The 15,908-nt window shown below is 39.9% G+C and overlaps 1 protein-coding gene across 1 annotated transcript in view; it reads right to left on the reverse strand.

The window, feature by feature from the left end:
* CFAP47 (cilia and flagella associated protein 47) overlaps positions 1-15,908 on the reverse strand; it is a 610,902-nt gene that overhangs the window by 310,891 nt on the left and 284,103 nt on the right. The window contains exons 41-42 of the mRNA XM_040336504.1: positions 7,984-8,039; positions 3,629-3,774 (exon numbers count right to left, since the gene is read on the reverse strand). Of these exons, the coding sequence (XP_040192438.1) occupies positions 3,629-3,774; positions 7,984-8,039 (202 nt within the window). The remainder of the gene's footprint in view (positions 1-3,628; positions 3,775-7,983; positions 8,040-15,908) is intronic.

Genomic DNA, 15,908 nt, shown 5'->3' on the forward strand with positions numbered 1-15,908 from the left:
GGCATCCAGTGTCAGTGCTAGAGGGTCCTTGGTTCTGTCCACAAACATGGATAAATGTTTGTTCAACCTGGAGCCCAGGAGGTCCACATTTGGAGTCTTTAATTTCTGACATAGATGATTGAAAATGTCAGTATGAAGGAACCATTTCCCCTGGGTCAGGTGGTGATGGCTGAGGAAAACCAGCAACCAATGGTCCACTCTCAGACTGTGAACAACAGAGATTAATGGACATTGCTGGTTCCTCTCCAAAGAAAGAATTACACTCACTTTTAAAGGATAACTAAATTTTCAAAAAAATAATATAGCATATGCAATTTCTACAGAAGTCATATAGTAATTGAATGGTATTGAATTTCCTTTCCTATTTAACCCGCAGCACTGTAATTTTTTTTTGTATAATGCAATGCAATATGGCAACCTTGAGCTGTTCTGTACACAGATGGTGTACAGAACCCCCCCCCCCCCCCCCCAGCATATGTAACTTCCTGCTGGTGTTATTGGCTAATTGGTTGTCCCAGAAGTCTGCACTAAGATAAAAGTCAGATTTTGGCATTTCCTTCAGCAACCCTTTCAACAAAAAAGTCACTTTTAATATGATATTCACAAAGGAGAATCACGTCTAAAGGAATGCAGACCCTGTCACTTTCCTCATTAGAACCCTGCAAGTGCAGCAGCTGACACTTTGCTTCCCTTGGCGACCAGGTTCCTTGAACCATGAGAAATTGGAACCTTCCTCCCCAGCCTCAACTGAGGCTACAATAAGGCCCAGATCCCTCATAGAGAATCTCACAGAGTGAGTTAAAATGCCAGAAACAAAGTGAGTTAAAATGCCAGAAACAAATAAGGCCTAAGTATTCTAGAAGAAGGGAAGGTTGGATAGCAGACTTTTGATGGTTAATTATGCAGCTAAAGGCCTTAAGAATCTGGATAGTCATTTGGACATTTGAAAATAGTTTTGGTAGACATGAATCCTTCAGAAGCAAGTTGTGTAAGTACCCTATGACCTGAATGCAAGCACCTTTGTAAATACTCTGGGGGCTAAGGATAGGCCAAATGACAGTGTGACAAATTGAAAGCGTCTGACTCCTATTGTGAAGCACAGAAAGTGCTGATGAAGTGAATTAATTGGAATGTGCAGGTAGGCACCTTGAATGTCTACCAATGCAAGATATTCACTTTGTCTCAGAGAAGGAATTACTGACCTTGCTGATTCCATGCAAAACTTTGGAATACAAAAGGTACTTGCGGAGGGATTTAAGGTCCAGAATAGGAGGAATACCCCCTCTGAGCTTTGATACAATGAACAGGTTTCAATAGAATCCTTTGAACCTGTACTCCACTAGAGCAGTGGTTTCCAAACTGTGACCCTTTGCTTGCTTTTGACATCAACAATGGGGCATGATTTCTCAGCAATAACAACAATGTGGAACTATTTCTCCCAATGATATCAACAGTGGGTCCCTCTAATACCAAATGTGGTGATGTTTTCGGCCCACTGATGCCAGAAGAAAATCCACCCCTGCTAGCAAAAGACCAGCCCCGCTAAAGTCTGAAGGACAACAAACTGGCCCTTTGTTTAGAAAGTTTGGAGACCCCTGCTCTAGAAGGACCAGAATGATCCCTCCCTGGGACAAGAGATCGTTCAGGGCAGTCTGCAATTTGACTGCCATTTGGCAGGTTTTGACTAGTTTGAAAGAAGAAAACATTGAGGGGAGAGAGTTTAAAAACTTTATTTTGCATCCTTTTAAAACTACCTATTGGACCAAAAATCTGCTAAAAGGATTCAAACATTAATAGACAACCCCCCCATGCTCTTAAAATTAAAGTTGTCACTCCCTGTTGTAAAGAAGGCTTTGTGACAGACTTGGTGGACTTTCCAAGTCTTGCGTCAAAAGGAAGGGCGGAATTAAGGCTTCAAATGTGAAGCCTAGCTAGAGCAATGGGGCATTCTTCATTTAGAGGAGGTAGAAATCCCGGAGGAGGGGCTTTAAGAAACCTCCATTATAGAAGAAGGTCCTTTCCTTCTGTGACCTCTTTTATCAACTTGTCAAGTGCATCACTAAAGATACATCCTCCTTCAAAGGGCATACAAATGAGGAGTCTTTTACAGGCAGATTCAGCTGTCCAGGCTATTAACCATATTATTCTGTGGGTGGACAGAAATTACAGTCTTTCTTGAAATGTATGTCATGACTTATTCTAGGGCAGTGATGGCAAACCTTGGCATCCCAGATGTTTTGGAACTACATTTCCCTTGATGCTTATGCAATCTGCAAATGTAGTTCCAAGACATCTGGGGTGCCATGGTCTGCCATCACTGTTCTAGGGCATCTACACAGAAAGGTAGGGCAGAAGGCAATGTTTGTAAGCATTCTGCCAGGTCCTAGAGTACAAAATACTGTGGATAGTTACTTTCCCTAATCCAGTAAACTGAAGATTGATACCAGAGATTGAAGCTACAGCTGGGTTGCAGAGCTAGGCCTGCAAAATTAAACAGAATCATACTTATATCTATACTAAAAAAAGGGGGTCTATACTAAAAAAAAAAAATATGCATTATTTTACATCTGTTTTAGAAGTGCAAAAAAACGGTTGATCTTTTCAAAAATTTAGAGCTGGCCTGTGTCCTCTGCACACTTTTTATGTTATCTACTAGTTTTTATCTTGGAATACAGAATAATTAGCGTTGTAGAGATCAAAAGTGGGAGTGGTTAAATAATTTAGCAAAAGACACATGTAGGGCTGTCACCACTCAGTCCTAAAGATGCTGCACTTAAGAGCTGAGTTTGTGTTTCTGGTAGATAAACAGATACCTCTCTGTACTTTAGGGTCTTTAATGGCATACAACATGGGAAAGTGTGCATGTACAGTATTTCAAATATGTGCTGCATAGTTTTTTTTTTTATAAACACCTTATTACATAACAAAGGAACACATAAATCACTGGATTTTCTATTCACTTTAAGCTAGAGCTGAAAGGGGTTGTAAAGGTTTGTTTTTTATTTTATAAATAGGTTCCTTTAAGCTAGTGCATTGTTGGTTCACTTACCTTTTCCTTCAATTTCCCTTCTAAAAATGTTTTTCTTTGTCTGAATTTCTCACTTCCTGTTTCTCCTCAGTAAGCTTGCCCCCATTATCCGAGCTGTTCTGGCTGGGGGTTAGTCAGCCAGAACAGCTTACTGAGGAGGAACAAGAAGTGAGAAATTCAGACAAAGAAAAAAAACATTTAGAAGGGAAATCAAAGGAAAAGGTGAGTGAACCAACAACACTAGCTTAAAGGAACCTATTTAGAAAATAAAAACCAAACCTTTACAACCCCTTTAAATCTTTGTTCAGATTAGATATCAGTTGGAAATGTTCCCATCCTATAGGCTGTAGTTATGCTAGTGGAAAATATAGTAACTGAAAAAGCCTACCTTATTTTTATTTTATTTTGAGTCAAACACACAGACCTCACAGGCATTTTAACTGACCTTTTTTTTATCAGCGTGATGCTGAGTCTCTTGTACCCTGTGTTCAATAGGCAACTGCTTTGTTGCTTTCCTGTATTTACTCATCTGCATCCTCAAGTAATCTACTTCATTCAGCCAAATAGGTACTACACAGTAAAAGTACATTTACCACTTACCTCTCCATTGGTGAAAATAACTGTGCAGTACCGTTTACCAAGATCAAATGGAAGGAAATTTAATTGCAAGTTTGTTGAAATGCCTTCTTTTAGCAAAATAGAATTTGCTGGACAAAAGAACTGATGTAATAGGGAGGACTGGAATTCTGTAAGAAAAAAAAAAAAAAAAATGCATAAAAACACAAAAAAAGCACACATTTTACAATAACTTTCCAAATATAGCCTATACAACATATTTGCTATAGATATAGCATAAGCCTAAGGCATCCAGCAATATCTGATGCACTACTGGAGAGACTGAAGAGCTTAATAAAATGACATACAGATGGATGCCTAATGCTTTGTATCCTCTGTATTTATATTTCACACTAGCTAGAATCTTCCTAATAATTTAATTACATTACCGCACTAGCATATCAAGTAGTCGTGCTGTCAAAAGTGTCAGCAATAATGTCAGCTACAAACATTATCTCCAGCTTCTCACAGGAGGTTACAAATGATTCACCAGAGTAGTAATATGAAATGAGTTTTCCATGGCAAAATACATTTGGACTACTGATCAAGCAGTGGGATGATCACCCTCAGTTGCATAAATTCTCTAGACAACTTGAGAGTATTCCATCACATATAACAGGTCTCATGAGCTGTCAGAATTCAAGACAAGACAAAGACCAATGTCATCAGCAAACTAATATCAGGCCCACCCCCAGATATAATCTATTTCTTTGTATAAAATGTGAGCTCTAGATGTCTCCAGGGCACAAAAGTTTCCATGATGCTTTATGGTCATTGTATTTTTACAAGTTTACTTTGTGTGTTTGGGAACATAGTGACCGAGGTCCAGCTTATATACAGAGGTTCAGTAATTCAAAGAGTAACTAAACCCTAGTACAATGTCATATGTTGCAGCTTATCAGTCCTTATTAGTTTTTTTTATTTTTCAGGCTAAGAAAATTTTCGGAAAGTATAAAGAACACCTGCTGATCTAGTCAGAAATGCAGTGTCCTTCCTTGTCGCTTCCTGCGAGCTAAACTGAAAGTATTATCTTCCTTCACTAAACTGCAAAGATATTTGTGTGTAGGGGTGGAGCATTAGAGAATTCCTACCCTTAGGAGGTACCATCCCCTAAACAACAACTGTTGAAATACAAAAATATCTGGGACTTTAAACACTAATCAAAAAAATCATTATAAAAAAATACAATTTTATTGAGACATCAAAAAATATTAAAAAGGTTTGTTTACCCACTTTCCGACCAGCCGCCATCATTATACGGTGGCAGGTTGGTACATTCCTGCAAATCACTACAGGTGTAAGTTGGCTTCTTCCAGGAGCTGTAGCAGGCGCACATCCGCTGTACAGTGGGGGACCCAGTGCGTATGGCCGGCGGCCATGATATCCTCCGGCCACCATGATGGAGGGAATGAGAGCCAGATCGGGCAAATGTTGTGGGGATGAGGCCCTTGTCCCCATCAACATGGGGACATCCTCCCCATGTTGAGGGCATGTGGCCTGGTACGGTTCAGGAGGGGGGGGTGCTCTCTGTTCCCCCCTCTTTTCTGTGGCCGGCCAGGTTACGTGCTTGGATAAGGGGTCTGGTGTGGATTTTGTCCCCCAGTGTAGGACCCGGACCCCTATAACCATTGTATGCACAATTACCACAATTACGTGCATATAAGCCTTCAAAATGGGCACTTTTGATTTTTGATGTTTGGGTCCCATTGACTTTATGGGGGGTTCGTTATTCGGGTCCAAACTTTCGCTGTGTTCGAAAGTTCTGGTGCAAAATGAACAGGGACCCCGTTCGGCCTATCCCTAGTGACCAAACGCATCAGATGTTTTACTAGTCCAAACAGGGGCCAGACATACAAACTAAATGTGGAGATGCACTTAACTATAAGAAATTAAGATCAATGGCTACTCATAAGGGGGCCCATCGGGCTAAGTTGTCATCCTCAGGTTTTAATCAATTGTAGGGACAAAATTTAGGACTATACTACAATTTGTAGTTCTATATCCTCATTAAGGCCTTTAGGGGAAAGAGATCCTAAGGAAAAAGTCCATAAGGCCTCTCTTGTAGAAAGTTTTGGTATTTCTTGCCACTGTCTAGATCATTTGTTATGGCCTTTATCCCAAAGACCCTCAAGCCTTCTGTGCTTCCAGTGTGAACATCCGTGAAGTGTCGAGGAAAGTAATTCTCCTTTTGGTTTGAGATACTGCTTTTGTGCTCTCCTATTCTTACTCTAAGGCCGCGTACAGACGAGCATACATGTACGATGAAACCGGTCCGCCGGACCGTTTTCACCGTACATGTCTGCCCGGGGATTTCTGTATGGTGGCTGTACTCACCATCATACAGAAATCCGCGCGTAAACAATACGAGGGGGGTGTCCGCGCCGTCGCCGCGACGATGACGCGGCGACGTGGGCGGCCCTGCCAGTTCAATGCTTCCACACATGCGTCAAAGTCATTCGACGCATGCGAGGGATGGCGGGTGCTCGGACATGTACGGTAGGTCTGTACAGGCGACCGAACATGTCCGAGCGGGCAGGATTTCAGCGGGCTGTTTTAAAACAAGTCCAGAAATATTTGCCCGCTGGAAAAAGGCCCGGCGGGCAAATGTATGCTGGAATCCTGTCCGCTCGGGCCTACACACGACCGAACATATCTGCTGAAACTGGTCGGTGGACCAGTTTCAGCAGACATGTTCGGTCGTGTGTACGGCCCATTAGAGGACATGATGTGCATCCAACATATAGAAACCCACAAGGGCATAATAGGCCATATATTACATGGAACGTGCCACAGTTGATAAACTGCTTAATGCAGTGCATCTTTACATCCGTCCCCATCACGTCCTGCTTCCGGTGACACATGAAGGCACAGATTCCACAGTTACTGATGCCGCATCTATAGTTATCTTTCTGATCTAAGACCGTGGTCCAGAGGTTGTTCAGGCCTTTTGTTTTCACTTTTTTGGTAATGCGCTAGGTCAGTGCGCCCTTGTCTTGCTATTAAATTGTGACAGCGAGTGTAGGAGAGGATCCCCATCTGCTGTCACGATGGGGCACCTGGGGGTGCTGGCAGGCTCTTCAGTAACATGTTACATTTTACACCGCAAATACGAGTGTAACGTGTAACATGCTACTAAATGGTGAACTTAGCCTAAAAATAGTCAGTAATATTAGACGCATTTGTTGGTTGGCTTATTTCACACTTAGTAGTGCTGATTGGCACTGGTAACCACATCTTGGTGCATACTAGAAAACCAAGAAATCACAAATTACATTTACAGGCAAATATGGTTTATATAACAAAAAAAAATGATATTTCTTCTACATTTATATATAGTAGGTTAATTGTAGTACCACACAGTTTTCCCTCATTCATTAAGAAGTCAGTATAGGACATTTATCATAGAATGGTGATTAATTTGATTAAATGTGTCCTAAGGCATTTTGTTATTAATAACGACCATTGCAAGCATATAGTGCTGTGCATTTTTGAGAATTTTGGCTTTGGTTTAATGTAATAAAGGCTGTTTATATATATATATATATATATATATATTATATATATATAGGGTGGGCCATTTATATGGATACGATACACCTTAAAAAAATGGGAATGTTTGGTGATATTAACTTCCTGTTTTTATCACATTAGTATATGTGAGGAGGGAAACTTTTCAAGATGGGTGGTGACCATGGCGGCCATTTTGAAGTCAGCCATTTTGAATCCAACTTTTGTTTTTTCAATAGGAAGAGGGTCATGTGACACATCAAACGTATTGGGAATTTCACAAGAAAAACAATACGCCTATAGCGCAGCGTTAAAATCGCGGTAAAACACCGCTATTTTACCGTGATTTTACCGCGATTTTAAAGCTCTGCTATAGGCGTATCCAGTGTGAAAGGGGTCTAATAAAGAAACATCAGTGGCTGTCCTAGCTTCATTCAGCAAGAGCCCACAGCGTAGCACTCACCACATGTCACTGGAGAGCACATTGAACACATTTTATAAGTGGTTAGCAACTTGTAAATAACTCATGAAAGAATAAAGTTACGTTAAAACCAAGCACACCATTGTTTTTCTTGTGAAATTCCCAATAAGTTTGATGTGTCACATGACCCTCTTCCTATTGAAAAATCAAAAGTTGGATTCAAAATGGCCGAGTTCAAAATGGCCATCATGGTCACCACCCATCTTGAAAAGTTTCCCCCTCACATGTGCCACAAACAGGAAGTTAATATCACCAACCATTCCCATTGTATTAAGGTGTATCCATATAAATGGCCCACCCTGTATATATAAAATATAAATGGTTATTCACATTTGGGGGAAGCATATTGTACCTTGATTATTTGTGTTACGTATCACCCCAGGACGATCATGCTCCATGATACGGTCACTGAAAGAAAAATGTATTACATTTATACTTGTTTTTTAAAATTATACAGTATATAAAACAATCATATTTGTTACTTGCTAACCAATTGGTCATATGTTGTTTTTGAACGAATCCATGTTTCCCTGTTTCTACATGATCTATAGTTTATACCAATCACAGTTTTGCCTATAATTTGTTCTGAATGCAGATGTAAATTTAAAGGCTCGTACACACAATCAGATTTTCCGATGGGAATTGTGTGATGGCAGACTGTTGTCAGAAAATTTGACCATTTGTATGCTCCATCGGACAATTGTTGTCCAATTTTCTGCCAATAAATGTTGGATAGCATGCTTTAAAATTTTCTAACAACAAATGTTTGTTGTCAGAATAACTGATCGTGTGTACAGAAGTCATTCGGACAAAAATCCAAAGTACAAACATGCATGCTCAGAAGCAATGCTAACCATAACACAACATTAGCAGAAGTTGCCCAAAGGGTGGTGCAAAAGAGCTGAAAAACCATGTAGTTTTGTGTTTGTTGGCCAACAATTCTTTGCCATTTGTATGCAAGACAAGTTCATGGCCAACACGCTTTGGACAAAAGTCCTACGGTTTGTCCACAGGAAAATGTGATTGTGTGTACCAGGCTTAAGAGTGGGATGGAAGATATTACCTTGTAACCAGCAGTGAAGTGATTATGTGGGTGCTTGAAATAAGTTTACATGCAAAGGTCTCTCTCTCTCTCTCTCTCTCTCTCTCTCTCTCTCTCTCTCTCTCTCTCTCTCTCTCTATATATATATATATATATATATATATATATATATATATATATACACACACACAGTACTGTGCAAATATTTTAGGCAGGTGTAATAAATGCTGCTGTAGAGTTAGAATGCTTTAAAAAAATAAGTATTTTAATTATTTATTTTTATCGATTTGCAAAATGCAAGGTGAGTGAACAGAGTAAAAACCTAAATCAAGTCAATATTTGGTATGATTATCCTTTGGTTTCAAACCAGCATTAGTTCTTCTACAAACACTTGCACACAGTTTTTGAAAAAAAAAACTTGTCAGGTAGGTTGTTCCAAACATCCTGTAGAACTAACCAAATTTCATCAGAAGCAATGGTGTCCTCAATGCTGAGAAATACAGGCAGACAGATACTTACCATATTTATCGGCGTATAACACGCACAGGCGTATAACACGCACCCTAACTTTTAGAGGTAAGTTTCAGTAAAAAACTTTCCACAGCCCCCTGCGTATAACACGCATGCACAGTTTACCCGCTATTTTCTGGGTAAAAAAGTGAGTGTTATACGCCAATAAATACAGTTTCTATCATGCAATGTCAGGAGTCCTGGAAGTGATGGTTTGGCCTCCACAGAGCCCTGCACCTCAACATAATTGAGTCAGTCTGGGAATACATAAAGAAACTTTGAGGCAACCTACATTCACAGAAGATCTGTGGTTAGTTCTCCAAATGTGTGAAACAACCTACCTGACAAAATGATATGAAAGGGGTGTGATCCCTCGTGCTACCAAGTGAACTATATAAATAAATAAATAAATAAACAAAAAAATGAACGGAAGATGCTGCTGGATCTAAAGTGTATAAGTGCACAAGAATTGGGTATGAATAAATGATGATCAGCGCAACTTCCTAATTTCCTACTAAAACGCAATCAAATAACTCAAATAGTGTGTAATAATAAAGATGGAAATAAAATGTCCACACTCTTCCACAATTAAAAAGCGGTGGTTCTTCTAAGTGGTGCAAAACCAAAAAACAGAAAAAACATAAAAATCTTGTGTGACAAAATTCTTCCATGCAATGCGTCAAAAATTCTTCTGTGCTTAATCTTCGTGATTGTTTCATTCAAATATTTTATTTAAATCACAAAAAGGCAAGTCCAGGTTCTCAACGGAGCCATATATACACCGTAACATAACGAATACATTGAGAGAGTAAAACAATAATCCACATAATAATCAAATCATACATAACACCATCTATTACCTCAAAGAGGTGTATAGTAAACCTTCTTGATCTCACGAAACCAGGGCAAACGCCATCTTCCAATCTCCCAGGATCTTGAGTTCACGAGGATGTAGGAGTCGGTTGGGGATCTCTAATTATGCTGATGGTTTTCTAGATTTCCAACTATGGGCCAGATTCATGTAGACTTACGACGGGTTTTCCTTCATGTTCATGTTCTTCATGTTTTCATGTATAAATAGAAGCATTTGAGATCCAATCCTGTTACCCTGATGAAGTCACGTGTTGTGACGTAACACGTAGGGCGTGGCCGGATATACCATTGGAACCGAAAGTGAAGTTGGAGGCGTCTACAACTCTCGGTTTGTACTTTATTTGTTCGGTTGTTATACTGCTTTTAAATGTAAGAGCCCATTTAGCCGTTCAATAAATTGTTTTATCATACGATTTTTCGCTATGGGAGGCTCTTTTTATCTTTTTATTAAATCTGAAACCGGGAAGAAAAGAAATGGCTGCACATCCAGGAATTCCGATTGCCTTTTATTGTTCAAAGTGATAACACCAAAGACACCAACACATGGTCACCTAGACACGTTTCACACAAACATCTTGTGCTTAATCATTATTGGTAATGATTAAGCACAAGATGTTTGTGTGAAACGCATCTACGTGACCTTGTGTTGGTGTCTTTGGTGTTATTACTTTGAACAATAAAAGGCTATCGGAATTCCTGGATGTGCAGCCATTTCTTTTCTTACAAGTTTTCCACGGAGGCGGGCCGGGGCTGACACTCTACGAGATATTCCACCTCAAGTTATCATCATACACCTGGAGCAGTGACTCTTTTTCTTGGGAGATCCACATATGGTTGGAAATCTGGAAAACCATCGGCATCATTGGAGATCCCCATCGTGAACTCAAAATCCAGGGAGATTGGGAGTTGGCGTTTGCCCAGGTTTCGTGTGATCAAGAAGGCTTATTATACTCCTCTTTGAGGTAAGCTCTCTGTGAGCATTAAGTATTGAAACAATCACGAAGATTATGCACAGATTCATTTTTGACACATTGCTTGGAAGAATTTTGTCACACTTTGAAGATTTATATGTGTTTTCTGTTTTTTGGTTTTGCACCACTTAGAAGAACCACCACTTTTGGATTGTGGAAAAGCATGGACGTTTTATTTACATCTTTATTATTACACACTATTTGAGTTATTTGATTAAGTTTTAGGAAATTAGGAAGTTGTGGTAATCATTATTTATTCATAACCTACCTGCCAAGTTCCTTCAAAAACTGTGTGCAAGTGTACATAGAAGAACTGATCCTGTTTTGAAGCCAGTATTTCTTCACACCCGCCTAAAGCTTTTGCACAGTAATATACATTATATATATATATATATATATATATATATATATATATATATATATATATATATATATATATAGTATATGTGCATACTTTGTTGTAATTTTACATAATAAATATACCGTAAATAATAATCATAAAATATTCCCTATACATGTATTTTAATTTCATTTATGTTAATTTAATATATAACATATAGTTTTATATTCTATAGATCTGTTTTTATACCGTTCCATTTGGGTGAGGGTGGCCGTTTCAATATCTGTAAAAGCACCTGCCTAAGGGTGACAATTTTTTGGGTCATAAACCATGGAATCAAACCGGTTACAGCTGACCTATGTGTGTGCCTTTGGCTATTTCTTCACAAACTCTGCATTTCTAATGCCATTATTGATCTGAGCAACTGATCTTATAACTTATTATTTGAACAACTGCATTCATTCACAAAAAAAAGAAAAACAGGAAAAAAGCGCCTCTAGGTCATCTGGTTTATTTACATAGATGGGAATAAGTATCCAACACTTACATGTAAAATTGTAGAAACAGGGGTGCAAGTGAGGATGTGTGATGTGAAGATGGCTCGTGTCTCAATCCTGTTGATGGACGAGCAGATCAGCTGGAGGGGAGGCAGGAGCTGATGGCTGTGTGGGAGCGGTGCTGGAGCTCAGTGCTCAATCCATTCGAGTAAGCCGGACGGGTGCCGATAGGGGCCAACGCAGGATAATACAAATTACAGAATAAAGCAGGTGCACGGCTCTCGTTCAGGAGGCGGTGACGTCAGCGGGACGGTGGCCGACAGGGGCCAATGTAGCACACAACGCGTTTCAGAGCCTAGCGTCAGTCAGTATCAAGACAGCGCGCTCCTTTTTCAAGTGTAAAGGGGGAAGGCCATCCAGAAATATAAAGGGGAATACATGTGATTGAAGGTGGCCAATGGGGAGCCTGTAAATACGATCGATCTACAACAGTAGAAACGGAAGAAAGAGATAAAGCAGAGATGGCTATACAAGGAAGGAAAAGAGGCAGAAACAATTATATATAATAACTATTCCCCGCTTCACTTTTCAATGGTATACAAGAAGTGCCTTTTTACCTTCATTATTATTGTTCTCATCTGGCCCCTGTGCAAATTTACAGTATGGCTTTAATTGGCATAGTCCTCCACATATACATTTACATTCATTTATTATATATAATTGTTTCTGCCTCTTTTCCTTCCTTGTATAGCCATCTCTGCTTTATCTCTTTCTTCCGTTTCTACTGTTGTAGATCGATCGTATTTACAGGCTCCCCATTGGCCACTGTCGGCCACCGTCCCGCTGACGTCACCGCCTCCTGAACGAGAGCCGTGCACCTGCTTTATTCTGTAATTTGTATTATCCTGCGTTGGCCCCTATCGGCACCCGTCCGGCTTACTCGAATGGATTGAGCACTGAGCTCCAGCACCGCTCCCACACAGCCATCAGCTCCTGCCTCCCCTCCAGCTGATCTGCTCGTCCATCAACAGGATTGAGACACGAGCCATCTTCACATCACACATCCTCACTTGCACCCCTGTTTCTACAATTTTACATGTAAGTGTTGGATACTTATTCCCATCTATGTAAATAAACCAGATGACCTAGAGGCGCTTTTTTCCTGTTTTTCTTTTTTTCATGTATACCTGAGTTGACTTCACTCCTGGAGAGCAGCCCTTGGTCACCTATTAGAATTCACCCTGAGAATACAGCTTTTATATATGGACTGATTGCATTCCTTTATTTGAACTTTTATTCATGAACTTTTAATTATTGATTTTATAATTGCTGCTGTCATTGTATCTCGTATTATTAACCCTTGCTAACTGACTGTTGTCATTTGGTTTTTTCTGAGCGCTGTTGCCTTGTGTTTTTTGCATTCATTCACAGTTGCTGCTTCCCTATAATTCAAACACAGGATTATTCTTGATAAATCAAGAAAAATATAAGCTCAGAATATATAAATATATATGGGTGAGCCAGGAAAGTAATATACATTCAGCACATGAAAAGCATCAAGCAGGCTCCAAACACTCTTGTGAATTAATAGTATTCAAGGAAAGCATGCTTGACCAAATCTACACCATGGATTTATTTTCGACTGCAGTTTAAGTGCCGGTTCACACTGCAGCGATGTCCGACTTTGGATGTAATTCGCTCTGCAGCAAATCACATGCAATCTCTGTGTTGCGATTTCAGCCATACAGATAGTATGGCTGAAGTCGCATTGCATTCAGACCAAACTCGCACAGGACCCTTTTTTTGGTCCGCAGCAGAATCGAATGGCATGGGTTTTCACACCCACTCCATCCGATTCCTGTCTGAATTTGCAGTTCGCACTGTGATATGCAAACTGATTTGGGGGTGTTATTAACTTTTAACCACTTCCCGACCGCCGTATGTAGATATACGTCGGCAGAATGGCACGTACAGGCACATTGGCGTACCTGTACGTCCCTGCCTAGACGTGGGTCCGGGGTCCGATGGGCCCCCCCCCCCCCCGCTACATGCGGCGGTCGGATTCCCGCGGGGAGCGATCCGGGACGACGGCGCGGCTATTCGTATATAGCCGCCCCGTTGCGATCGCTCCCCGGAGCTGAAGAACGGGGAGAGCTGTATGTAAACACGGCTTCCCCGTGCTTCACTGTGGCGCTGCATCGATCGAGTGATCCCTTTTATAGGGAGACTCGATCGATGACGTCAGTTCTACAGCCACACCCCCCTACAGTTGTAAACACACACTAGGTGAACACTAACTCCTACAGCGCCCCCTGTGGTTAACTCCCAAACTGCAACTGTCATTTTCACAATAAACAATGCAATTTAAATGCATTTTTTGCTGTGAAAATGACAATGGTCCCAAAAATGTGTCAAAATTGTCCGAAGAGTCCGCCATAAGGTCCCAGTCACGACAAAAAAATTGCTGATTGCCGCCATTAGTAGTAAAAAAAAATAATAAAAATGCAATAAAACTATCCCCTATTTTGTAAACGCTATACATTTTGCACAAACCAATCGATAAACGCTTATTGCGATTTTTTTTACCAAAAATAGGTGGAAGAATATGTATCGGCCTAAACTGAGGACATTTTTTTTGTTTATATATGTTTTTGGGGGATATTTATTTTAGCAAAAAGTAAAAAATATTGCATTTTTTTCAAAATTGTCGCTCTATTTTTGTTTATAGCGCAAAAAATCAAAACTGCAGAGGTGATCAAATACCACCAAAATAAAGCTCTATTTGTGGGGAAAAAAGGACGCCAATTTTGTTTGGGAGCCACGTTGCACGACCGCGCAATTGTCTGTTAAACCGACGCAGTGCCGAATTGTAAAAACCCCTTGGGTCATGTAGCAGCATATTGGTCCGGTCCTTAAGTGGTTAATTTACCTGACTAAAAAAAAGTAATATTTAAATATTAGTTTGTTTATTCCCAACAATAATGGAAACATGTATAAACATATTACAGATTCACTTTATACATAAAATGTGGTTAGAAAAGCAAATGCATGTCTACAGAGGAAATGCCTGTCTGGTGTTCACTACAGTATTTAATACTGTTTTAAGTGATTTTTTATTTTACAAAAATAGTTGACAATCCCTTTAGGCCCCTTTCACAAGGATGCCTCTGCCTGACAGACTCTGCTTGCTCAGCAGAGGATCGCTCCGCTGAGCAGGCGCATGACAGGTCCATCTCCGTTCATTGTGTAGAGTGGAGACAGACACAGTCCCGCTCTCCCCATGGGGAAATTGGGTGAAAACGGACCGCCTTACCATTTTTACCCGATAATATCAAATTCGAATCGCCAGACGGATGGAAAATAGGACCACCATCTGTCTGGATTTGGCGGACAGGATCGGATAGCTGTGGTCATCAGCGGATATGTTACTGCTGACATTCGTTGCTCCATGGGGTGAATGGATGGTCCGATCAAGTCCGCCTGAAAAACTGACAGGCAGACTTGATCGGACAGCCCCTGTGAAAAGGGTCTTATGGTGGATGAAAATGTATTATTTTCTTAGTAAAAGTAGATAACCTTTTTTTTACATGCCCTCATAACTTTTAATGGTATTATAATTGGTGGATGTTTAATTATATTTCACATTTTATATTGATAATCTATCATTCAAAAAGCATTATGCTTATTAAAAGATCTGTTTATCAGTTGTTAGATTTATGAACAAAAATGGAAATGAGACACTGGTAAATATGGCTTCATGGTCAATTAAAAAAAATTGTGCCCTAACAAATTAAAAAATGTGCTAAAGAAATAGTCTAAAAGTCTAATATTAAAACATAGAGGGACATTTCATACTGCCATGAATAAAAGGGACATTTATCAAATCTATTTCCAAATACCTACTTGGGAAAGATATTGAATGAATTATTACTCTCAATATAACACTTCAAGCAAGTTCACGAACAACAATGAATTACACAGAATTACAACCACAATAAAAATTATGATTCCCGTGCCACTGACTACACTTTTCAAATTCTCTGT

This window comes from Rana temporaria, chromosome 2, assembly GCF_905171775.1.
Source record: "Rana temporaria chromosome 2, aRanTem1.1, whole genome shotgun sequence".
NCBI lineage: Eukaryota > Metazoa > Chordata > Amphibia > Anura > Ranidae > Rana > Rana temporaria.